Source organism: Aulonocara stuartgranti, assembly GCF_965226115.1.
Source record: "Aulonocara stuartgranti genome assembly, chromosome: 3".
NCBI lineage: Eukaryota > Metazoa > Chordata > Actinopteri > Cichliformes > Cichlidae > Aulonocara > Aulonocara stuartgranti.
In genome coordinates, this window is record NC_138941.1 from 48,333,678 (window position 1) to 48,359,849 (window position 26,172).

At 39.8% G+C, this 26,172-nt stretch overlaps 1 protein-coding gene across 2 annotated transcripts; it reads right to left on the reverse strand.

Moving 5' to 3' along the window:
• gc2 (guanylyl cyclase 2) lies at window positions 1-25,592 on the reverse strand. Of its 2 annotated transcripts, XM_082528152.1 has the most exons (25): window positions 25,335-25,591; window positions 23,214-23,683; window positions 21,526-21,654; window positions 21,229-21,408; window positions 20,948-21,065; window positions 15,883-16,184; window positions 14,349-14,480; window positions 13,983-14,086; window positions 13,723-13,841; window positions 12,930-13,014; window positions 12,678-12,774; window positions 12,429-12,551; window positions 12,145-12,225; window positions 11,552-11,728; window positions 11,280-11,436; window positions 11,044-11,193; window positions 9,902-10,050; window positions 9,621-9,784; window positions 9,301-9,493; window positions 9,036-9,210; window positions 8,405-8,503; window positions 8,183-8,277; window positions 8,003-8,088; window positions 6,074-6,174; window positions 1,504-1,591 (listed from the first exon to the last, which is right to left on the reverse strand). In XM_082528152.1, the coding sequence occupies exons 2-24, from the start codon at window positions 23,625-23,627 to the stop codon at window positions 6,075-6,077; spliced, it is 3,429 nt and encodes a 1,142-aa protein (XP_082384278.1). In that variant the 5' UTR covers window positions 23,628-23,683; window positions 25,335-25,591; the 3' UTR covers window positions 1,504-1,591; window position 6,074. The 2 variants fall into 2 exon arrangements, with proteins under 2 accessions (XP_082384277.1, XP_082384278.1); XM_082528151.1 differs by lacking the exon at window positions 6,074-6,174 and having other exon boundaries at window positions 1-1,591; window positions 25,335-25,592.
• Window positions 25,593-26,172: the final 580 nt, after the last annotated feature.

The window sequence follows — 26,172 nt, forward strand, 5'->3', positions numbered from 1 at the left end:
TTGAACAAACATATGTAACATTTATTTCAGGAAAACTCTGGTAAACAAAGGGAAACAGCTTCAAGATGGAAAATCTCAGAAGAAGAAGTAGTGCATGCCAACATAGTGAACCCTGCATAGATTAAAACTGATCGTAACAACTAAGGCAGTGCTCGACTTAACTAACGTAGACATTTACCTTTAAAAACTACATGCAGCATCATTGCAATCACCACACTCAAAACAATATTTATGCCCAAAATGTTGACTTTAAGCAATTTGAGTATATGTAATTTTTTATTAGAAATGTATAATGTAAAACATTCAATTTAAAATAATCTGGTCAAATGATGTTGGTTCAGTGGTTTACATTCAGTTTCTACCAAGCATATTGTCCATATTAGAAATTACTGTTTATGAGGGCCAATAATCTTTTCTGTGTGTGCTCTAGTAACCGAAGGTAAACCAGATGTTGGAGGTGGGCATTGGTACTGCAATAAGCATTAGTAAAGTTTTACCTCACATTATTTAAGACACCAGTAATTGGTGATTTGAAGGGTAAAATCAGCTAACATGGGCAATATCTTTTTGTAGTTAAGTAATAAAAGCTGCCTCTGAACTCTTTTGTAGGTTATTCTTTTTATAAGCTAATGGTGATAAACATTGGTTGGAGGGGCACCAACACACTACAGAATCACCATTGCTCCTTATCCAGACTTTTAATTTTAGGAGTGTTTCCTTTGTAACATAAGATTAAATTAATAATTTAAAATAATCCAAATCCAAGTGTTTCCTAGGTTTTTTTATTGTAACTTTAATATCTTTGGGTTTTATATTAGCAGTAAAACAAAAAAAGTGTTTTTAAGATTTAACCTTTAACTACCTTTATATGATTTTGGTGGAAAATTTTTTTGGAAAAAAATTGAAAAAAATCAAATAATCTGCCATTGCTGACAATGACTCACTTCCTTTCACTTTTCTAATTACAAGTAGGGACTGCAAGTACCTAAACATAAGTATTTATTCAAATACAAATGCAGGGTTCTCCTCATCTCTTCCTCCTTCAGACAGAAACCAAGGAATGGGATGTTTGGATTAGCTCTGCCCCTCAGCTGCTGACAGACAGCTTCTGCAGATCCCTGCTTTGCTGAGTCTAGACTTGCTGGCCTCTATTCATAGCTCCATATTGGACTACATCTCCTGGCTCAAGCCGCTAATGCACACAGACTTAAACACAATCTGAAATGATACTTTCACTAGCCACATCCTCCTCCTGTCAACTGCCCTCTGTGGAAAATCACCATCAAATTTTAGTGAGGACATAAAGAGTTTCATGTTTTATGTCCCTGGAGGTTCAAGATGGTAATCGTATCCATTTTCTCTATTGCTCTTCCCCACTGGAATAGCGCGGAGGCTGGAGATACTGTCCGGTGTCCAGTTGAGGCAAAGTCATGAGTTACAGGTCATTCAGTGATGCGTCATCATGACGTTGTCGTCGTCTTCTTGCATGTAGAGCTGCGTCACGACACGGACTTGCGAGATTTTTTTCACTGCCTTGTGAAACATTAGCTTCATGTCCTTCGACTGCTTCCTCGGAATGCAAATGCTGGTGCTGAGAGGAAGAGGAGAAGCAATCAAAGGGGGAAGAAAAAGGAAAGATGAACAGAACATTAACGCAAGATGGGAAAAGATTACTTCTTTTAATGTTGGAATTAGCTTCAGCTATGAGTAAATTATTACAAAAAAGATATAAAAGAAAAAATGAAACATTTTGGGGAATACGCTTCTTTAGTTTCTCGCTATGACGACGAAATCACTAACACTCGTATCCATATAAGACCTATAGTCAGGTAGTGATTAGCATAGCTTAGCTTTAGGTCTGGAACCAGAACAAAAACTGTTTTATTAATTAAAACAGCCAAATAGATGACTTTTCGAAAGTTAGGCAAAATTTTCATATCTTTTAATATCTGCATAGCCTAGCAAGTTGTTTAGCTCACTTTAGCTAACCAGATATTAGTTAGCTAAATTGCTAAAGTAGCATTAATCTGACTTTTTAACAGGATGTTGAACAATACCTTTAAAGGTACTTTATGCAATTACCATCTGCAAAATCTAATTACTGTTATGTGTTTAGATGTTTTTGGGTGTGTACTGCTGCTTTTTTTTAACTTTAACTAGCTACACCTATTTCCTTATTGAGGCTTTGTTATGCTGCCATTTTAAAAAGCAATGTGCTCCTAATGGCTTAGTTTGAATTCTAGAATTACAAACTGGTAATACGTGAAAGCATAGGCCAACCCCAGTTCAACCTGTATCTATATATCTTCAACACAGTAGAAACTTTGAGCATGAAGTTATAGTAACTGTTTCTTCACAGTCTCTTGATGGCTTTAGTTCATTTTGGAAGGTTTGAAACACAGGAATTAACAACAAGTACAATCATGCGAAACAGAAAGTTTTTACAGGACTCTCTGAAATCCTGCGACAAACTAAGTACACTGCTTCCAATGGGAAGTATCAGAGAGCGGAAGTTTCAGTAGTTTGGTGGTCTGGAGTATTCAGGTGCTTGTTAACACAATGTCATAGTCTTCCCAGGAGTCGACACCCCAGCTAATTCACCTCAAGGTCAGATCATGTTCAATGTTCAAAGAAACTGCAAAAAATCCAAGAGCTACATCTCAGACTCTACAGGGCTCGGTTAGTTCAAACTTAAAATTCACGACAGCACAATTAGCAAAAGACTCAACATGTATGGCTTGTTTGGAAGGGTTGCCAGAAGATACCTTTTCTCTAAAAAGAATAGCTTAAGTTTCCAAGTCGAGTAAACCACAAGACTTCTGGAACAATGTCCTTTGAACAGATGAGACCAAATGAGGAAATATTTGGCCATAATGTACAGTGCCATGTCTGGAGAAAACCAAACTCAGCACATCAGCATAAACAAGCTTATACCAACTGTCAAGCACGGTGGTGGAGGGGTGATGATTTGGGCTTGTTTTGCAGCCACAGGACCTGGACAGCTTGCAGTCATTGAGTTGACCATGAACTCCTCTGTATACCAAGGTATTTCAGAGGTGTCAGGAAATCTGTCTGACAAATAAAGTTTGGCCCTATATGGATAATGTAACAGGACAGTGACCACAAGCAAAACATAGATTTCACACAACTGCATAGACTCCTGTGAAAGCTTTCTTTTTCACATGACTGTACATTTAAGAAAAGAAAAAAAGGAAGTAAACATTGGAAATAACATCTATACAGACAAGGTCATAAATACAAACAATTATATAGACATTCGTGGTGTTTCCTCAGTACATAGTCAATTTAGAGGTGCACTAATGAAAATAAAACATCTGTACTGTAGACATGTATGAAGAAGCACCATGACATATCAGATTTCACATTTCAGCCCAGGTCAGTTGGTGTTGGTACATCACCACATTAAACGAAAAGCTTGCTTTGGGAATATTTCCCTCTGATGGGGTAAGAACCTTAAACAGATGAAATTTTAAAAAATTAAGTTTATGATTAGCTCAAACATTTCGAGTGACAACAGTGATGTGGTGAATGGTCCACATGTGACATTTTCATTTTAAAAACTTGTAAAGTAGAAGAACTGAGTTTTGTCAGTGATAAAAAAAGAGGACTTTCTACAGGGAGTGCAGAATTATTAGGCAAGTTGCATTTTTGAGGAATAATTTTATTATTGAACAACAACCATGTTCTCAATGAACCCAAAAAACTCATTAATATCAAAGCTGAATGTTTTTGGAAGTAGTTTTTAGTTTGTTTTTAGTTTTAGCTATTTTAGGGGGATATCTGTGTGCGCAGGTGACTATTACTGTGCATAATTATTAGGCAACTTAACAAAAAACAAATATATACCCATTTCAATTATTTATTTTTACCAGTGAAACCAATATAACATCTCCACATTCACAAATATACATTTCTGACATTCAAAAACAAAACAAAAACAAATCAGCGACCAATATAGCCACCTTTCTTTGCAAGGACACTCAAAAGCCTGCCATCCATGGATTCTGTCAGTGTTTTGATCTGTTCACCATCAACATTGCGTGCAGCAGCAACATTGCGTGCTGCTGCACGCAGCAACATTGCAGAGAGGTGTACTCTCTGCAATGTTGTACACCTCTCTGTTCAGAGAGGTGTACTGTTTTCCCTCCTTGTAAATCTCACATTTGATGATGGACCACAGGTTCTCAATGGGGTTCAGATCAGGTGAACAAGGAGGCCATGTCATTAGTTCTTCTTCTTTTATACCCTTTCTTGCCAGCCACGCTGTGGAGTACTTGGACGCGTGTGATGGAGCATTGTCCTGCATGAAAATCATGTTTTTCTTGAAGGATGCAGACTTCTTCCTGTACCACTGCTTGAAGAAGGTGTCTTCCAGAAACTGCCAGTAGGACTGGGAGTTGAGCTTGACTCCATCCTCAACCCGAAAAGGCCCCACAAGCTCATCTTTGATGATACCAGCCCAAACCAGTACTCCACCTCCACCTTGCTGGCGTCTGAGTCGGACTGGAGCTCTCTGCCCTTTACCAATCCAGCCACGGGCCCATCCATCTGGCCCATCAAGACTCACTCTCATTTCATCAGTCCATAAAACCTTAGAAAAATCAGTCTTGAGATATTTCTTGGCCCAGTCTTGACGTTTCAGCTTGTGTGTCTTGTTTAGTGGTAGTCGTCTTTCAGCCTTTCTTACCTTGGCCATGTCTCTGAGTATTGCACACCTTGTGCTTTTGGGCACTCCAGTGATGTTGCAGCTCTGAAATATGGCCAAACTGGCGGCAAGTGGCATCTTGGCAGCTGCACGCTTGACTTTTCTCAGTTCATGGGCAGTTATTTTGCGCCTTGGTTTTTCCACACGCTTCTTGCGACCCTGTTGACTATTTTGAATGAAACGCTTGATTGTTCGATGATCACGCTTCAGAAGCTTTGCAATTTTGAGACTGCTGCATCCCTCTGCAAGATATCTCACTATTTTTGACTTTCTGAGCCTGTCAAGTCAAAGGAAAGGAAGTTGCCTAATAAATATGCACACCTGATATAGGGTGTTGATGTCATTAGACCACACCCCTTCTCATTACAGAGTTGCACATCACCTAATATGCTTAATTGGTAGTAGGCTTTCGAGCCTATACAGCTTGGAGTAAGACAACATGCATGAAGAGGATGATGTGGACAAAATACTCATTTGCCTAATAATTCTGCACTCCCTGTATTTAATGGACAAAATCCCCACATCTCTCCCTTGAACTGTCTTTAGATATTGCCGTTTTTGTTTGCATTTACTTGTCTCTTGACCGACTTCAAAATCCCACAGGAAATCTTTTGTTTAGTTTAAGCTGCAAGAAACTTCACATCAGATATGAGTAACAGTGTAACGGTAAAATGAATGAACAGAAGAAATTTATTCAAACATTAGATTTCCTAACCACTTTTTCATGTCTGCAGGCTTTTTGTATGATCAATAATTCTCAAGTAATAATGATTGGCATAATAAATAGGCCCCAGTCAGGACTTGACAAATTAGAAATTGGGACCATAAGTTTCTCCTTTTGAAATATGCTGGTTTCAGTGCTAAGGCACAACTTATTTTTGAAAGTTTCATTACTGTTTGGTGGTTTGTTAAAAAGTGTTTGCAGTTACAAGTTGATGAGTTCCATGTAACTATGGGTTGCCAACCCAACTATGGGTAACCAAGGCAATCTGGTAGTGACCAAAGCAATTGCAAGGAGGTTATTGGCAGAACATCATCTTTAGGACCAGCAAGCAAGCTCCAGCAACCGCTCAACAGCTGGTTGGGAAACATATATGTTGGCTCAGGCCTTTTTTTGAAAAAGCTCAAAGAGCTATTGTACCAGATTCCCATTTATATGACAAGCTGCTTCATGCTGTGGCTAAGATTTCTTGTGTAACTTTGAAGGTGTCACATTTAAGACCCAATCAAATGCAAACAAACTGCACTGAGACAGTTCATTCCCCAACATATGTTTGCCCAATGATGAGTAACGTTGCCAACCAAGCCAGTAATGTTATACATTTTTTTTACAATGCATAACATTACCTCAGTTTTTCTTCTTTGCAAGTTGTTCTTGTTGTTGTTTCTCGGCTTTCTGTTTCTTGTACTGGGCTATCTCGGCCATCTGCAGCCCATGGGCCATTTGCCTGTTGAGATGAAGTGAACAGCGTGATGACAGCACACACATACGCACACAGTGTAGTCCTGCAATGGCTTGGCTTTCTCTCCAAAGAACAGATTAGCTGACAGGTGGATTTATAGTAATAGCCACTGCTTAGGTCCACAGCTTTATCCTGTAATGCTGTAAGGCTGAAATCTTGTGCTCAGTGTACAGTTTAAGTGAACAAGGCACACCAAGCCATTACCAACAAACTCACAGCTGTAAATGGGAATAAATGTGAATGTGTAAAAACTTCTATAAAACTACGTACTCCAAAAAGTAAGCGGTTTTTTTTTTCCAAATGTCTGAAATGACCTAAATGTGTTGTAAGTTATAAGTTGTGGTTTTGTTAGTAGCAGTAACACAGTTGCAATATTAATTCTGATGGATACCTGCAGTCAGTGTTTTCTCCTTTTAACTCAACCTTTCATCCAGTTTTTGCATCTAAACTTAACCACCATGGACAGAAAACATTAGTAATTATGTTTGACTTTTCAGATTTGATGAAATGACATTTAAGAGTATGTTTGGAGCAACTCAGTTCCCCTACCTGCTTTTTCAGCCAGAATCTAAACACTGTTCTCAGTTTTTCCTTTTTAAAGAGCTTATTTTGCTTTGTTCGGATGGTTCGGGTTCTCACATTCAAACTTTTAAGAAAGTTGAGGAAGGAATCACAAATAGAAGATGGGCCTGGAATCAAACTAGGAGCTGCTAACAATGAGCCTAAACACATTTTGACTGATCTCACATGATGATAGGACCCTTTAAAATATACGTTTTGAAGTTTTCTCCAGTGAATTATCAGAAATCCGATAAAGCATCCCAGGGTACCAGAAGTAATTTCTGTTCTTCCGCATCAGAGACATTAAATTGGTGCCGTTTTGCTGTCGAAATTATGAATTATCCCATGATGATACTCGGAAATGGTTAGAGAAAACAATCTTGGTGGAGTGGGTGCAACCTTTGTCATAATTTGTGTAAGGTTGAAGACATCTGCAAACACATGTAGGATAGGGAAGCCAACACATTTTATTCTTTGCTGTCCATTTTTAAAGAAAGCAGCTTTAAAAATAAATTTCAGCTTCATACTTTTGATAAGTCTGTGGAATTATTTATAATGTAGATGGGCAAGGTTTTTTTTGTTTGTTTGTTTTGGGTATTTTTTGTTTTTGTTTTGCTTTAGCTGTCATTAATAACTACTTGATGTCATTTATTTTGAAAATCTGATATATTTCTGTAAACTTTTCAGAACAAACTAGGAGCTGTTATTTTGAAAAATTCCCTCCAAATTAACTGGTTCCTGTTGTAGTCTTTAAATTAAAATAACAGTAGCTCAAAAGGTCAGGTAGGGTTTGACCTGCACTTCTTACTATTATGGTCATGGCGCATGTCTGTATATGTCTTTATGTAAACTATTTGCTCCCCAACAATTGGACCAATCTTAAAAAAGCTTTACACAAACGTCATCACACACACAGCAATTAATAACTGAAAGGGTTTTTTTAAAGTTTTATTATAAACCTGAATTATTTGGATTTTTCTATATGTTGTGTTTATTTCATCATCCCAAATGCAATGTTACATTCCCTATTTGTGTTTGTTTAATTTTTCACATTCAACAATAACCATCTGTACATAATTTAATGGTCACTAAAATTTCTATCTGTGAGAGAATTTGGCATGATGTGTTGCTGTTTTTACACTAAAACAAGCATGGGAATTGTTTTTAGTGGATGGACCAGTGCAGTACTCTTGAGGGTAAAAAGGAAGAGGCAGAGTAACACAGGAGAAGGAGAAAAGTCACTTATCCCTACCCAGACTTGAGGTCTGGAGGAACAGGCAGGGGTTTGGTAAACCCATCTCTCCCTACGAGCCAGTAGGTCTCCTCTATTCCTTTCCCCTGAGAAAGATATAGAAAGAAACTATAAGAGGCTGTATTTTCACTTCATCTGATCATAATGGTGAAACCCATATTTTGTGTTTAAGGGCTGTACCCGGACTTCTGTCCTTCCTCTCAACTCCAACTTGTAGCCAAGATTTAGTTCATGGAGGACCTTCACTGTACTCTGATGAACATGGATCCTGTAAGCTGTAACAGATAAATGTTTAAAAGATACCTTTCTTCACCTGGAAATGTGACTTCACAACAAGTCCACGTTCATGTCTGGCTATTTCATCCATCTACTGATTTTTCCGTTTATAGATTAGCAACTTACGCATCCCGCTGGACTCCATACGAGAGGCAGTGGTCACTGTGTCTCCAAACAGACAGTAGCGAGGCATGGTGAGACCCACAACACCTGCTACGCACGAACCTACAACACATACGTACACAGCAGGTCAACTTGACAATTTCTCCTTGTCTAAATGTGTTGAGTTGCTGCCACATGATTGGCTGATTAGATATTTAACCTAATAAACTTGCCAGTGAGTCAGTTAGTACATTTTTTGTGATGAGTTTATGACTTCAATTTGAAGTCTCACTGAAAATCATATAATTTATGGCTCAGTTTGGACTAAAATAATAATAAAGGAGGGTCCTCTTTTACATATGTCTACCTTGATGACAAGTTGGCAACAGCCAAGAGGTTCAAATTGAGGCTTCAGAGGGAAACTTGTGTGACAGCAAAGTAGCTGTATCCATATTCTAAATGGTTAAAAGTCAATGGCTTTGGGTTTCGGGTAGTTTATCGAATTTTGTGCCAATAAAAATGCTAAAAATCATTGACACATCATATATGCTTACATTTTAAATAACCATGAAGTGTACATTACTTCAAATTACTCTATACTGACAACTGTACAACTAAAAACCCTCCTTCACATATTGCACTAATGCTTTAATACCTGTGTGAAGTCCTATTCGTATCCTCACTGGAACATCAGGCATGTGTCTCATTTTAAAGGTCCCCACAGCACTCAGAATGTCAAGAGCCATGTTGGCTATTTCTGTGGCATGTCGGATGCCGTTAGGAACTGGAACACCTGACGCTACCATGTAAGCATCGCCTATTGTCTCCACCTGGAGGAGATCAGAAATGAATAAGCATCAGTGTCATGTGATGAGATTTAATACCAGAAGCCACAGTACGACTACATAAAAGATTATCACCTTGTAGACATCATGGTTTCCTATGATGGCGTCAAAGAGGGTGTAGAGGTCGTTGAGGAGATCGACCACTTCAATGGGTTCGCTGTTAGCTGAGATGGTGGTGAAGCCAACAATGTCACTGAAATACAGTGACACCTGGTCAAAATATTCTGGTTCAACTGTCCCGCCCACCTTCAAAGCCTCTGCCACAGACCTGGAAAAAAAAGTGAAAATAAGTGTGATTGTGGCCAGGTAAACAGGAGGAAAGAGCCAGGTATCAAATAACGTGTAAAGGTAACAGCATTACCCTCATCTTTATACCATTGAAAATAATTACTTACGGAGGCAGCATCTGAGTCAAAAGCTTCTCTGTCTTCTGTTTTTCTATCTCCAGCTCCTCTGTCCGCTCTCTGATTAGCTCCTCCAGGTTAGACGAGTACTGCTCCAGCATCCTCAGCATAGAGTCAATGATGTTGGTTTTCTTCCCCTTGTTGATGTTTTTGAACTGGAATGAGAACATCGACATCCTCAAAACCCACCAGAGTTCTCCAAGAAATTATTTCTAATATTATTTCAAACATATTTTCTCAAAATAAAAATGTATATTTTGTAATAGCCCTACCTGGTCAAAGATTTCATCAAAGACCGGCCGCTTGTCTGGCTGTTCATTCCAGCACTGTTTCATCAGCTGGATACATTCCATTGGAGCATAGTCCGGACTGACCACTGGACGGCACAGAGGAGGAGGCTTACACAGCTTCTCTATTATTTCTAAAACACAGAAACACCAGTTAAATGAGGATGCCAGTACTGGTAAGTAAACTGATCCAGAAGGAAACAACTTTGATCAACTTTACACCTCCCCCATTTGGCTAAGAACATATGTGCAGTGATGTATTGAAACATCTGCAAACATACATAGAAATACAGTATATAAGAAAGAAACAGAGCTTGTACAGTTCTAACCAGCCTAAAGGTCAGTATTTGGTATGAACACCTTTATTCTTCAACATAGCCTCAACTTTCTCAGGCAGCCTTCTTGTCATTTCTTTAAGTAGTTTTCAGGAATAGTTTTCCAGATCTCTTGAAGGACATATTAAGCTCTTCTTTTGGATGTTGGCTGCCTTTAGATGATCCCAAAATGCTTCAACAATGTTAAGGTCCAGGCCCTAATGACTAATGACTAAATCCATGACTAAGGGTGCTCCACTGTGCGTTTTTCTATCCAGGTATCATTTTTACTGCACTGACAGTGTGTTTGGGATCATTATCATGCCAGAAAATGAAAATGTTGCCATTTTAATGTTTTCCAGATAGTATTGCATTGTGGTCAAAATCTGAATGTACTTTTCTGCATTCATAATTCCATCAATTTTGACAAGATCTCCAAATCCACTGGCTGAAGTGCAGCAACAAAGAGCCCCTACTGTGTCTTATAGATGACTGTAAACACAATGTGCTCCTCTCTCCTGACCTCATGTCTTTTGAATTTTTTGTACATTCAACCAAAGAAATGGGAACAAACTAAGCTGCTAGTACCCAAGCACCCAAAGATACAATTTAAAACTGGTTCTTTGCTAAGTTGCATGTTATGTTCACAGGTTCACTCTAGATTTCTGCCTGCTGGAACCTTTAAATTGGAGGAATCTTTTCATAGAAGAATCTAATCTTGTCAAGAATTGAAGCTGTCTAATCTCTCTGAGTCTGGACTTGTGCGTTTCTACTAGCTTTGGGAGGTTTATTATTGTGAAGCTATTCTCTTGCCTTTATCAGACAGGTCCAGCATGCAGAATGGAGGCCCTCTCACCACCACCTCCTGCATGATGATGGCGAAGCTGTACACATCACCGGGTAGAGTCCCGTGTAGTCCTGCCTGGCCACTCCTCAGGATCTCTGGAGCAGTCCAAAGTAACTCTTGCACAAAGATGAGGGCATTATTTTAAAAACAGGTTGGTAGTGCTTTTTTCAAGTAACTGTTCCTGTTGCATAGTTTGTCTCACCATCTGCATGTGGCTCAATATAAGGGAACCTCTGAGCCTCTAGGACCTCATTGTAGCCATAATCTGTAACCTTCAGGACAAACCGTCCATCCACCACACAGTTGCGAGACTTTAGACGAGTGTGAGACACTCCACGGTGATGGAGATACTTCATACCCTTAAAAGTATAACATTTTAAAAATCTTTGATTAATCCTGACTGCAGACAAGGATATGTTCCTTGTCTAAAAAAAATACCAAAAAATACTCGTGTTCCTGCTATCTGCCTTTCACCTTAATTAGATCCAGCAACAGAGATGACTTGAACATCCAGTCGAGCTTGACGTCTTCGTTTAGGAGCAGGTCCTCGAGGCTGCCTCTGGAGCAGAACTCAGTCACAATGGCGAATACGCCACAGTCATGAAAAAAGCCAAGGAAAGGGTTGACGTTCTCATGACGCATGTCCTTCATCTGCAGACAGAAACATCTTGATTTTCACGTTTTTGGGCTTATAAGACCAAGGATTACAACAAGAAGAAGGTATAACTGAATCTGTCTCTGCAACAAAACACCATGTCATCAGCTGAGAACCTCATACTCATGTTCATGGTGGCAGTGAGTGCACTGACATTTTTTTCTGGTTCTCGGTAAAAATGTATGACATTATTTAAGTCTTTACTCCATGAAAGCCTACTAAGAGAAATCCCTGAAGCTGGAAACCCAGAAACTACTCTAATGGACGCCAAACCACGACTTTAATCATGTAAACTAAGGTTTTTTCAAAACATGTAATTAAGGATACATGGGAGGTTGTCAGATGTTGTCTTTATGAAAAAAGTAGTTAAACTAAAAAAATATCTACTTTGTCATGTAACAATATCACGTACCAGTTCAAACACATCACTTGTTTTGGGATTGATGCTGCTAAATGTCCCATAAGGAAGTCTCTTCAGCCACGCCCAGTCCCCCTAGTGGAGAAAAACACCAAACAGCGCAAATACTTAGACATCTTTTTAGGCTTTTAAGCCATGTAAATCAATTTAATTTTAGTATTTTTTGCACATCCATGCTGGACCAATGCTGCATGAGTTACATGGAGCAATCTGTAACTGTTTTATTTCTGTACAGTTTCGAAACTGTTGCACTGCAGCTCATAAATGGATGGCCTTGCCTCAAAAATTACAACGTTGGAGTTTTCGTAGGTGGCTGGCGATTGGGTGGAAATCGTTGAGGCAAGACTGCGTTCAGACATGCTCTTCATGCCGCTAGTCCTACTGTCATCCAGACTCAGCTTCTACAGAGAGGAAGAAAATTATTTGTCAGTCGGTTTCAACTTTACATCACGCAATATTATCAGTTTGGATAAATACAGGAAAATGTTAAATTAAGAATTCAGAATTCTAAGTAGACGGAGGCTGACCTTGTTGCTAAGCGATGGGTTTATGAATGTGACATCAGCCAGTGTAAGTAAAATCTTGTTGGGACCTCTGACCAGCCGGATCTGATTTATCCGTCGCCTGATGGAAATAAGGGAGGTTGATGAAAGTTAACGCTTGAGGCATGGAGATATCAGAAAAACAGCTACATGATGATAAGTTCTAAAGTTTTTACCTGGAAAGATTTTAATTTATACTAATATTCAATAACATCATGTTTTAAGACATCTTTGTACCTGATGCAGTAAATTAGTGGCACAGCAACAATAAAGGCAGCAATCACCCCAAGGAGCACACTTATGGTTGAGAACAAATCCACTCCTGGAACAGAGAAGAAGAAGTCGAAAAACAAATTTTATCTTAAAAAAATCTGTAATTAGATGCAAACATTTACTAGCTTATATTGTCAAAGCTTTAATTTTAATTGTTAGTTTAAATTCAATTTTGAAGTAGGTATGACACTTCCAACGGTACAAATACTTGTAATGAAATTTTTGAAACAAAACACAAACACTTTCTTGGAACTGCACATATATTTATATATTTGTTTGAAGTGTCATGTATCATTCTTAAATATATCAAATGTACACTGAAACATCCAGAGCACAGAGATCAACGTGACATACTGTGTATAGATGTGTGCTTGGTCCTTGCCAAGCAGCAACTTACAGTTCCTTAAATGGCCACAAAGGGCTGCCTTCATGAGTCAAGCCCCATAGACTCCTCTGTTAAAATGTCCAACCTTACCGCAGAAAAATACAGGTTTTTGCTTCTTTTAGCTAATTTCCTCAATAACTATTTTAAGGGTTAGGATTTTTTTGTGTAACTCAACCGTTTTATTGTTATTTCATTATTTTATAATGGCTTAAAATTATGCCTTTTTAGGAAAGTGTTGAGTTTTAATAGGCTAGTCATTTAAGTCATTGAAACACAGTCCAGTCTTGAATGTATTGTATTTGTGGTGTTGGCGCCTTTTCTAGCTTCACAGCAGTAACCCAATGGACGAAGTCAAAGTTGCTACATCCTCACCTCCTGAGCAGATGACTCCTGGAGTAAACCAGCATGAGGCGTCTTTCTTGGGTCCATAACCTCGAGGGAAATGGATGTCTTTACCCAGGAAGCGGACCATACCGATCTCCATGTCGACCCTGTCATTAGTCAGTTAGATCAGTTGTTAATTTTGAATGGTATCTGCACTAGTACAGCATTTCTCTTGACTTGCCTTTATTCCTTCATTTCCTAGTCAGACACAATAAAACACTAAACATGTAATCTCAGCTCTTAAATACCTGTGTGTTGGCTTCAGCTCCCAAGATATTCCATCTGTGTCCAGTATGAGGTATTCCAGCAGAGCTGCTCCAGACCCATTAGTTGTAATTGGGTGACTGAAGCCCTGCAAAAAAAAAAAGAAAAAAAAAAAAGGGGGTACGTCCGTTTATCCTTTGTATAGATCTTTCTCATCTTATCATATAGGCTATTCTATTTTATTAAATAATTTAATACAGAAATGCACTATATTACCTATTGAGAAAAGTAACTTTTTAGAGTTATATTGTACAGTAAACCAGGTTCAGAAACTGAAATAGATGGAAAGCCTACAACAGCAGCAAGGAATTAGGCATAAAAAAAGTAGACCCAGTGCTGTGTCTCATTACCTGGAAGGCCAAGTTTTGGCTCTGTCGTGCCAAATTTCCTCCAGACATCCACTCCCTGGACTCCCGAACCCGATGCACTGCATGAGCCATGAAGATGACAGAGTTGTAGATGGTACCAAACAGAGGCGATACCTACAGCACACACAGAGATGTCAACTTCATCCTTAGCTTCCTGTCTGACAGACGCCAGGTGGTCAGACTGGGCAGCATCACCTCATCCCCCATCACACTGAACACTGGTGCTCCACAGGGGTGTGTACTGAGCCCTCTCCTGTACTCACTCTACACCTACGACTGCACAGCCACTAACAGCTCCAACATCATTGTGAAGTTTGCGGACGACACTACAGTGGTGGGTCTTATCACCAACGGTGATGAGACGGCTTACAGGGAGGAGGTCAGCGCCCTGACCCACTGGTGTCAAGACAACCATCTCACCCTCAACGTCGCAAAGACAAAGGAGTTGATAGTGGACTTCCGGAGGTGCAGAGAAGTACACACCCCCATCACCATCAACGGCGCTGCTGTGGAGAGAGTGAGCAGCTTCCGGTTCCTTGGCGTACACCTGGCTGAGGATCTTACGTGGTCAGTACACACAAACAAAACAGTGAAGAAGGCGCAGCAGCGCCTCTTCTTTCTCAGGAGACTGAAAAGATTCGGCATGAGCCCCCGCATCCTCAGGACCTTCTATCGCTGTGCCATTGAGAGCATCCTCACTGGATGCATCACCACCTGGTACGGCAACAGCACCGCCTACAACTGCAAAGCTCTACAGAGAGTAGTGCGGTGCTCTGAACGGATAATTGGAGGTGAGCTTCCCTCCCTCCAAGACATCTACAGGAAGCGCTGCCTGAGGAAAGCGGGGAGGATCATCAAGGACTCCAGTCACCCCAGCCATAAACTGTTCAGACTACTTCCATCAGGAAGGAGGTTCTGCAGCATCCGGTCCCGTACCAGCAGACTGAGAGACAGCTTCTTCCACCAGGCCATCAGACTGCTGAACACTTCATAGACACCTCAGCTTCACTACTGGAACTTCAACATTATGCACTCCATACTGTACAGTAATGCCACTGTTTTGCACATGTCTCAACTCTGTATATTTTATATATTTTATTATTATTATTATTATTATTATTTTATTTTTTTACTATTTAATTTGTAAAAATGTGTATATACACACACACACACACACACACACACACACACACACACGTAGGAAAATATTTAGTATACACATCCAGAAATGCATACACTATTATATATTGTACATATATTTATTAGTTTCAGGTTGGCCATTCTTGTATTTTGCTCGTTTGTGTTGTTGTGTTTGCACATCTCTGTTGCTTGTGGGGCTCGCACACAAGAATTTCACTCGCATGTGCTGTGCCAGTGTGCCTGCACATGTGATGTGACAATAAAAAGTGATTTGATTTGATTTGTGATTTGATTTGACTTCAGCTGCTTTGCTTATGGCAATGTCTTCAATAGAAAGACAATGCTTAATGTATTAAAATCTCTTTCCGTGCATCACCTGCTGGGGTTTCAACGTACTCGCCACCTCTCCTCTTTCCATGGCCTCTCTATAAGCCTCGTAGAACGACACCCGGGGTGAGTCGATGGTGACGGTCAGCACGGCATCATAGGCCCGCAGCAGTTTGTTGTTTCTCTTCAGAGCTGGGTAGGTCACATTATGGTAGGGCAGACTGTAGAGCAGTGTGTCATAAGGAAGAAACACTAGAGAGCCATCAATCATCTGCATATCGTAGGCCGTCTCCAGTAGAAGCCTCTGGGCTGTGCCACCAATCAGAACCGAGTGCATGCAGAGGATCACAACTGGGACGAGAAATGAGACTGAACATCAAGATCTGACATGTTTCATCATTGACTGACATTGTCTTTATGTGAAAAAAAGTAAATGTTTTTCTACTGATTGACAAATTGTTAGCCAATATGCATTTCCTTCCTTTATAATCAAAATGAGCTCAATTATCAAAATTTCATATTGTACTCAGTCTGATATGACACTAGCAACTGAGTCCTTAAATAATCAGGAAAATGTTTACTAAGGTTGTAGCACAAGCAAGTTGAAAACTGTTTTCCTGCAGACCATAAAAAACTCGAAGTTTTTATGCAACCACAAGGGTTGCATAAGAAATTTAGGTTTAAGGTACTTCCTACTAACTCGATTGCGTAAACCCTCATTTAGATTTCGCTAATCCACTAGTTTGCAAATGTCTACTCAGGTGCAAGCAGAGGTGGGACCAAGTCATTGTTTTGCAAGTCTCAAGTAAGTCTTAAGTCTTTATCCTCAAGTCTCAAGTCAAGTCTCAAGTAATGTCAGGCAAGTCAGAGTCGAGTCTCAAGTCACTGGTGTAAAAGTCCGAGTCAAGTCACAAGTCTGAAACTTTGAATTTCAAGTCCTTTCGAGTCTTTAAAAAAAAACAAACGAAAAAATAATGTTGCAGTTATGCTAAATGTAAATATTAGACCATGTAATTTTAAAATCTGTGTTTTTCTCAACACATGACAAAATAGTGAACTTAGAAAATATACACAAATTGTGAAATTGCACCTCTTTAAAATGCAGCTCAATTAAACCTAGCTCCAAGAATAATTTTCACCGACAGTTCTGAGATAAGCTGCATGTTATTCTTGGATGCGGTTGTAGGACCAGCTTTAAAATCGCATGACAAAAATATCATACACATTAAAAAAAACTGTATCACCAACGTAGCCTGGACAACATTTGCTAGTTAGATGAAGTCAGCTATCTCATCTTAGCATATTTATATGCATATTTATAATCATACGGTTCTTGGAGTGAGTGCATACACTCATGAAGTTTAGTAACTTCAGGTCACTGCAACAAGCCCATGTACAGTTTACCGACGGATGGGTGCAGGACCTTGAAATGTACCGTGTAGAAAGTACAGACCATCGTACGTATCATAAGTTTACCAGTCTCACAAATCGTCGTCATAAATACACATTCGTTAACCGTTTATTAATAGGACCTTTGAGCTCAACGGTAATTAATTAGTAGTGGAAATAATTTCTGGTACGCATCACAGAAATGTAGCAGTGACAATAATACTGTATGCTGTAATCGTACTGGGCAATTAGTGATACAAAAAAACTGTTTTATCCTGTGAATAAAAGTATATGTTTTTGTCAATGTACCATAATAACAGAAGCGAAACGCAATATTGTGTCAGGACAATTCACTATTTATGCACAATAAATAAAGGAGCATAGCGCGACAATTTCTGTTCAGCGCCAGACTTGCTTGTAACCTATATCAACAATTATGTTATGAAAATGACGTATTAACTACTAAAAAACACTGACCTTCGTGTAAATGCTTGGAGCAGACTAACCTGTGAGCTGGAGTGTTCTGGGATGTTATATTTGATCTTTGAATGGCTGCAATCCAGGCCATCCGTCGCCTCTTTGTTACTTCGGAAACATGGCTCGAACAATTTCTCTTCAACGACGTAATCCGATAACAACCGATCTCTTTACCCGTCGGCTTCCCGTGGCTGTCATGCGACCGGTGTTCCAGATCAACTGGCGTTTAGATCAACTGGCGTTGGTCGAACAGATGTGTGGCAGTCTTGCGTTTCAGTAGCTGCTACCGACAAACCAGCAAAAAAAACGGCAAATGTGTCACCTGTGACACTTGTGAGGTTGTCTCAAACACACTCCGTCAGTCTTGATGCTGTTGAACAACAAAATGTTTAAAATGTGGCGAGTTTACCTGGTGATATCCTCATGCGCGACGCGATCGCGAAAACAGCAAACAATTAACACCACGCCGATGTTGTTCACAGGACAGCAAGAGTAAACGATCGGGAGACTCTTGTCGTCGTTATCGTTCCCCTCGCACGGTTTATTTCTCCGGTTTCAGCGTTTTTGCTTCACAACTAAAGCGAGCAGTTTACTTTGTGTGCACTAACATGGACTCGAGTCAACCAGCGCCACCTCTGGCCAAGTGCCACAGCCTACAGCCAGATCAACCTGTGACACACATCTGCACCACGTTTGATTTCGTTTCATGCACAACACATTTGTACCTTTCAGTTGTGTCTGTTTGTGCGTCATGCAAATGAACCTTTGAAAAGAATGAAATGACACCAATATTTCACTAGTGTTGTAACATCACATGTCGTTAGCGTAGTCTGTCTGTGTCTTTTCTCTGAGAAAAAACATTTTAGAGTTGGTTGTTATATACAGTCTGTATAAGTGTGGTTAATCTAATAAACATTTGTAAGGAGATGGCAGTTACTGTGAATGTACCGCAGGTGAATAGTAATAAACAGTCAGACAATGACTCTGACAATCTCATTCAATCTTGCAGACTGAATGCACCTTCTGTGGAAAGTGGTACCACACAGTGTGTGTGGACTTTCCCTGTGCAGAAGGCGACTACAAATGTTGTGGGTGCTAAATAAACAGTAAAAAGTGATCCCTGTTGTCTTTGCTTACTGATTGTTTTTAGTGTTGACAATCCACATTGCTGCCATTGCATCTTTCAACATGTTTGTGGGTAGATTTGAATGTACCCGGGGTAAGTGCAGCCACTCAGCCTCTACTCAATGTCATCATAGCAGCAGGTGAAGATGTGTCACAAGTTAATCTAGTAGTGGGCTATGGTATTTGGCCACAGATGGCAGCAGTGGACTGACCTCCATTTGAAACTGCTCTAGCTGCTGTGTGATAGTGGATCTGCTACAAATTGAAGATCATAGGCAAGTTTTGGACATTAACCCTTGTATTATGTTGAAGAACAAAAAAATGACATTGATTTTGTTGCGGGTCATTTAGATCCGTACTGTGTAAATCCACTCAGAATTGTTCAAAAACTGCAATGAAACAATAGCAACTTTATTTCCCATCAGATAAACATGTAGAACACAGACATACAACAGTTAGACTTTCCATAACTATTTTAGGAACAATTTGGTTTTTCGTTCTTACAAACACATTTCTTTTGAACTTGCCCAACGTTCTCAGTTTTTCAATGCTCAACATTTTCAATTTTGTCCACATGATGGACAGAATGTAACTGTGTGCTTTCTGCAGATGTACTTCTTGCATTTCTCACAATACGTGCTTGTTTTAAAACAGGAATCTTCCTAACTAAGATTTAAAACAAAGTATTTCTACGTCTCCTCCAGTCTCACAAACAGATGACAAACCAAGCGACACACCTGAGTCACTGACTTTATATATAACTACCAACTCTCCAGCCATGTTGATGGATTGCCTATATTGGCTGGAAATATTAATTTCCAGGGAAAGGACACAGGCAGATGATGCTTACAGGATGTGATGTGACGACACTAATGAAATATCGATGTGTCATATTTGTCCAAGGTGTATTTCATTGTTATGGGAAAAGAGAATATCAAAATCATGATGACCAATTGGAGTGGTGATGTCTATGACTTTGTGTATATAATTTGGAATTTTGTACAAATGTAGGCCAATAAGGAATATATGATATCATTTCATTCATTTCAAAGGTTTATTTGCATGATTCACAGACAGACACAATTGAAAGGTACAAATGTGTTGTGCAAGAAACGAAATCAAACGTGGTGCAGATGTGTGTCACAGGTTGATCTGGCTGTAGGCTGTGGCACTTGGCCAGAGGTGGCGCTGGTTGACTCGAGTCCATGTTAGTGCACAAAGTAAACTGCTCGCTTTAGTTGTGGAGCAAAAACGCTGAATTCGGTGAAATAAACCGTGCGAGTGGAACGATAACAACGACAAGGGTCTCCCGATCGTTTACTCTTGCTGTCCCGTGAACAACATCGGCGTGGTGTTAATTGTTTGCTGTTTTCGCGATCGCGTCGCGCATGAGGATATCACCAGGTAAACTCGCCACATTTTAAACATTTTGTTGTTCAACAGCATCAAGACTGACGGAGTGTGTTTGAGATAACCTCACAAGTGTCACAGGTGACACATTTGGCGTTTTTTTGCTGGTTTGTCGGTAGCAGCTACTGAAACGCAAGACTGCCACACATCTGTTCGACCAACGCCAGTTGATCTAAACGCCAGTTGATCTGGAACAGGCTATTGCAGTTAATAATACAACAGCTTCTTGACATTTTTGTGTTTCTTTTTATCGCTGTATAACTGATTTTAATTGAAAGCCTGCGTGCGCTAGTACCGCTTGCCACGAGTTCCCAGAATCCTTTGCGGTTCTACCCGTGAATGACGTCACATTTTCAATCTCTATATAATATGCATGTTAAATTTTATATTTGGGGTAAAATATCAAGTCTTTTCAAGTAAACCGGTTCAAGTCCAATTCAAGTCCCAAGTCATTGGTGTAAAAGTCCAAGTCAAGTCACAAGTCTTAGAACATTTTTTCAAGTCAAGTCTAAAGTCATAAAATTAATGACTCGAGTCTGACTCGAGTCCAAGTCATGTGACTCGAGTCCACACCTCTGGGTGCAAGTGACATAAATTTCATCATCAGATGGTCAGGGTCAATGAAGATGATAACAGAAATGACTACTTGACCATCGAATATCCAGTTGAGCGCAAGTGAGTTGAGACTTAAATGAATATAAATGAATACTGACCTCGTATTTCACTCATCTTGCGGACCTTGGTGAGAGCTCGTCTGATGCCGTGAGGTGTGTTCTCCATAAAAGTGACCAGTCTGACCGGCATGCCGTGGCTCCTCAAGGCGTCAGCCACCTGGACATGATAGAGAAACATGGCCTAGACAAAACTTCAAAGACTGATAGTCTTGGCTTTATGATCAGGTATTTGATGTTGTAACTCTTCTAGGTATCTAGGCAGCATTCAGAAACCTGTGGCTGTTTTTGGAGTCCAAATGTGAAAACAAAGGTTTTCAAACCTTGGTTGCTGTTTCCATCCAGATGTCCTCAGAGGAAGAGATGATGCCAATGTGAGCCCACCTGAAGTAGCTCATGACACTAAGTAGGACCCAGGTAGGTCTTGCCATCGAGCGAGCAAAAGTCGGATGGCTGCGAACATCATCCAACTCATAGCCAACACATCCCCAAGGAAACAGTGCCTGGAAGATTACAGTAGACAAGAAAAAGGGTTTGTAACGAGACCAAATCACAGCAAAATATGATTAGTTTTTCTTCCTGATGTGTTAAAGATGCGTAGTAGACACATTCCAGCTTACTTTATTCCAGCCTTTGCTCAGCATTGAAGCAGCATCACAGTAGCCTGGGTTGGCTGGGCCAATGTAGCCTGAAGCTTTGGTGTGGAAACCCACAAATGCCTCCAGTGCCCTGGATGTCTCACATGGCTCCTGAAAAAAATGTCCAATAATCCAAAAATTAATACTGAAACAAACCAGCCAGAAAAAAAACAAGGTAAATTAACTTGAAACAGCCATGCATCAATTTTCTTTCATGCAGTGTAGAGCAGCTAAATTATATTTGCAAGGATATAGGTTTGTTCAAGATTTCCAGTGTTAAAGCTACTCAACAGCATAGCACATGCAAAGTTAAATTATAGTGGCATACTGTTTAAATGATGAGCAATTTCTTTAATATAAGGTGTTCTTTGCCTCTGCATACTTTCTGAATGCTTGTTCCTGTTTTGGTTTTTTTTGTTTATTTGGCTTAATTTATAGATTAATGTTGCTAGCTAAATAAGCTAACTTTGGTTGTCTAACAAACAGTGTTGGGAAGGTTACTTTTAAAATATATTCCACCACAGATTACAGAGTAAATGCCCCAAAATGTATTTTGTAACATATTCCGTTACGTTACTCAATGACAGTAATGTATTCTGAATACTTTGGATTACTTAATATATTGTCATGCTTTTTTACAACTACATGAATGTACTATTGCTGTGTGATTTATTACGATTACTGAAGGTTACTCGCCATACTACATTTTTAAATATTAATATAAAATGAGCAACAGTTGGGTGGACATTAGGCTGCACTTTTTGCAGCGATCTTGTATAGAAAACTGTTCTGCGCGTATATAAAACAGGTCCGCGGCTCTGAACCGTAGTAAAGGGACCTCTGGCTAATACGTTGGTTCTGTGTCGGGCTCGTAGCCAAAACTAGCTTTACTTTGTTGTCTGGGTCAACTTTGCTAGCGAGAGACAGAGAGAGGCGTTGAAAGGCTGCTCCAACGAAAAGTATTGTTTCGGAGGAAAACACGAACACAGTGTACAGTCGAGTCTTAATAGCTTACTTACAACTGAGCTCGTCAGGCTCTCTTTTTGGCTGCAGTGGTTATTATTATATTTACATGCTTCCAGCTCCCGTTTCTTCTCAGTGACAGCTCGTACTTTTCCAATCTCCTTTTTCTCCCTCCTCGCGCTCACAGACACATAACAGGTATGGCAGTCCACTCTCCCTGCAGCACGGACTACACTGCCCATGAGGCTACATTCTTTACAGCGATACCTGTAACACTCTGCCTACTGCCTTCATATTAAACACTTCATATTCTTCACATCATTATGAGACGCAAGATTGAGACACAGGCATTAGAGCCTCTTAATGTGCGTTTTGTTTGGGTTTCCATCGGCGTGGAATTACCAAAAATAGAGAGACCATAGCCTAACATATGAAACAGGAAAAGACCGCCGTGTAATCCCTTTATTTCAAAAAAGTAACTGTATTCTGAATACCACCTTTTTAAACAGTAACTGTAACGGAATACAGTTACTCATATTTTGTATTTTAAATATGTAACAGCGGTACATGTATTCCGTTACTCCCCAACACTGCTAACAAAGCTTTCCTTGCTGAGTAGCCCATAATCTTAATGTACTTGGTTCATGTATATCAGCAAATATACTGCTAGTAGTGAATCATGTGTGGAGCTTCGGTCAGTTGTGTACCTGCAGCACTGCATACTCAAATGTTACAGCATAGGACAGTGAGGCATCCTTGTTGATGCGATTGACAGCGAGCTGTGCTGCCACACTGGGAAGGGCCTTGGCAAAGAGAGGGTCACATCCCCAGGGCCCCACCACTCCAACCCGAAACCAAGCTGCCTGGGTTGGACAGGGCAGTAAGCACAAGGAGGCCAGGAGGATGAAGAGGAACCTCAACAAGCCACAAAAGGAAAGGGGTGTGAGGGAAGGAGGAAGATTTGGAGCGCAGCAACATGGATTTAAGGAGGAAGGAGGATGAGCTGAGGGAGATGACTTAATTATAAAAGCAGAGTAGGAAAGGCAGAAATCAGGAGATGATTCTGGTGTCTTCTTCCATGTCTGAGGTAAGGAGGTGAAGGCACGGCGTTGCTGTCGCATCTCAAGGCTCACAGGAAGGTTGGTGAGGAAAGTCTGAAAGTGAAAGTGTTGCTTCCCTAAAATTTAGATGAGTGAAAGAAAGAAAAGCCTGTCATTTGAGCTCCTTTCCTCAAAAACATTCAGCAAGCACCAGGGAAATGTTATACAGTGTTTCCATCTAGATTGTCTTTTGTAGAGGTTTGAGGATATTTGACTCCAAGTCTCATCAAGTTTAGTTCTGACTTAGAGGAAATTGATGCTTTTGTGGGACAATAATGAGACTTTTTTTTTTACTCTTCTCCACTCAGCTGTAACCTAAATAATTTTGTCTTGCTTGAGAAATGGTGACATAACTTATAAATCTTTTAAATGTAAGTTAATTTAATAAATTTGAGAAAACATTAAAAATAAAGAAAAGTATTAGATTGAATTACCAAGAAAGCAACGGTTCAGTCACAAAGACAACGGTCTTTTTCTGAATATCACTTGAACCTAATGAGCTGAGGAAGTCTGAGCTTGTAGTTTTGTGTATAGTTTCACTTTAAATGATCCCATCCTCAGTGTTTTAAACTTGCGTGCCTGTTTTCCTCCCTGCAGACCACTAATTAGTTTCAATTGTTTATTGTTTCTGAGCTAGTTCTCTTCGTATTCCTGTTCAGTCCTTCTGGTTTCTTTGTGAAGCCCGTGTCCTTCTCTCTGCGCTTTGGTTTGTTTTTTCTTCTTGGATTATTCATTTCATCCATCCATCAAACCTTACATCTGCAGGTGTTTAATTCAGAACATTATATTAATTGTTTTCTTTTTCTTTCTTTTAAAGACGAATTAAATAGGGTAAGCAAACTCTTTGCATTATATCCTCAAATACTTGAGGGAAAAAAAGATGTCTAAAAACTGCTTAAAGCTAAGTTTAATTAATTTGTAATTAACAAGCCTTTGTAAAAAAAAATTGCCAGAGGGATTCCAGAGCCCGTGTTTTACAGTGTAACTACAAAAACTGAACATGCAATCAAGGATGTCCAGATGTTCACACATGTGGACATGGTTTGCAGGCGGTGGTAATGATCGTTTTGGGTACTTACAGCTACTGCATTTGTAAATTTACTGGATGCTACTTTATCCTTACAGATTTCTTCGGGGAGTTTATTCTGTACTATTTGTCCATGATATGCGATTTTATTGACTTTGTTTTCTACACACCAGTGACATCTTAAAATCTAATGCATTCTTACCGATTTTAAAGAAGAAGATACCTGCCAGCAAATTTCTCTTCAACCAGGTTAGTTAGTAAAAACTCCAGTAACAGATATTTGAGTTTTAATGTAACTATACCTGAAAGCATGTCAACAGTTTATCAGCTGGGTACAACAGGATTATCTGGTGTGACCTTGTACTGTTTCATAATCCTCGTGTAAAATTATTATCAGTGCTATGAACACAAAAAGATAAATCCAAGTGGCCTGGCTCTCAAATATCTCATATTTCATAGCGTTATAACAGGATTTTAGTACTCAGATTTTGCAGATTCTCGGTGTGTGAATTTTACACGTTTATACTTGTGCTTGAGACATTTTAAAGAAGTAGTGGATTTCTTCCGATTTTTGCAACTTTACTCTTACTCAGCTGCGGCTAATTCATTTTTCATGTCTATCTAATTTTATTTGCAGTATTTAACTATGACAAGGTGTTCCTTGTTATGCCTGTCATTGTTTTTATTTTCAGGTTACTTACCATGCTTTGGTGAGAGGGACGAGAGGCAAATCTTCTGCACCAAACTGCCACATTTACGACTTGTTCCATCTTCTCGTTTTGTTTACATCCTGGAATTTAGTCCGTAAAGTTGTCTAGTATTGCTGCATTATGAAGAGTCATACATTTAAGTCAGCTAGTGAGTCTGCAGAAGCTTGTGCATTTGTGTGTATCAGATGACCTGGAATAAGTGTGTGTGTGTGTGTGTGTGTGTGTGTGTGTGTGTGTGTGTGTGTGTGTGTGTGTGTGTGTGTGTGTGTGTGAGACCTGGCCGGCTTGTCAGATTATATCAAATCCAATCAGGACCTTTTGGAGCGGTAAGCAGCACTGACTGAGAAGGGGAAGTGAAAACCATGTCCATTATCATCGCTGGGCTTTAATCATATTTTCATATGTGTTAGTTGTAGAACAAGAACAAATTAAGCTCGTTGTATTGACAACATAATTTAATTTATCTCAGTGTAGTTTTTGTATCTTCACACACATGTGAGTTTTACTGACATCCTATACTCGATGCTGGCCCACCATTTGCAGTTTACACATTGATGTTTGAACGAGAGGGCCTCATCCGTATCTTTACAGACCCTGCTTTGCACTGGTGTGCAGCCATGTTGGAGTGTTGGAACAAGGGGTCTTCCCCGAACTGCATGAAATTGTCCAAATGTCTTGGTATGCTGAAGCGTTAAGAATTTCTTTCTCTGGAACTAAGGGGGCCGAGTCCAACTCCTGAACACAGCCCCACATCATAATCCGCCTTCCCTAAAACTTTACACTTGGCATAATAAATCAGAGAAGTACCGTCTCCTGGCAACCACCAAAC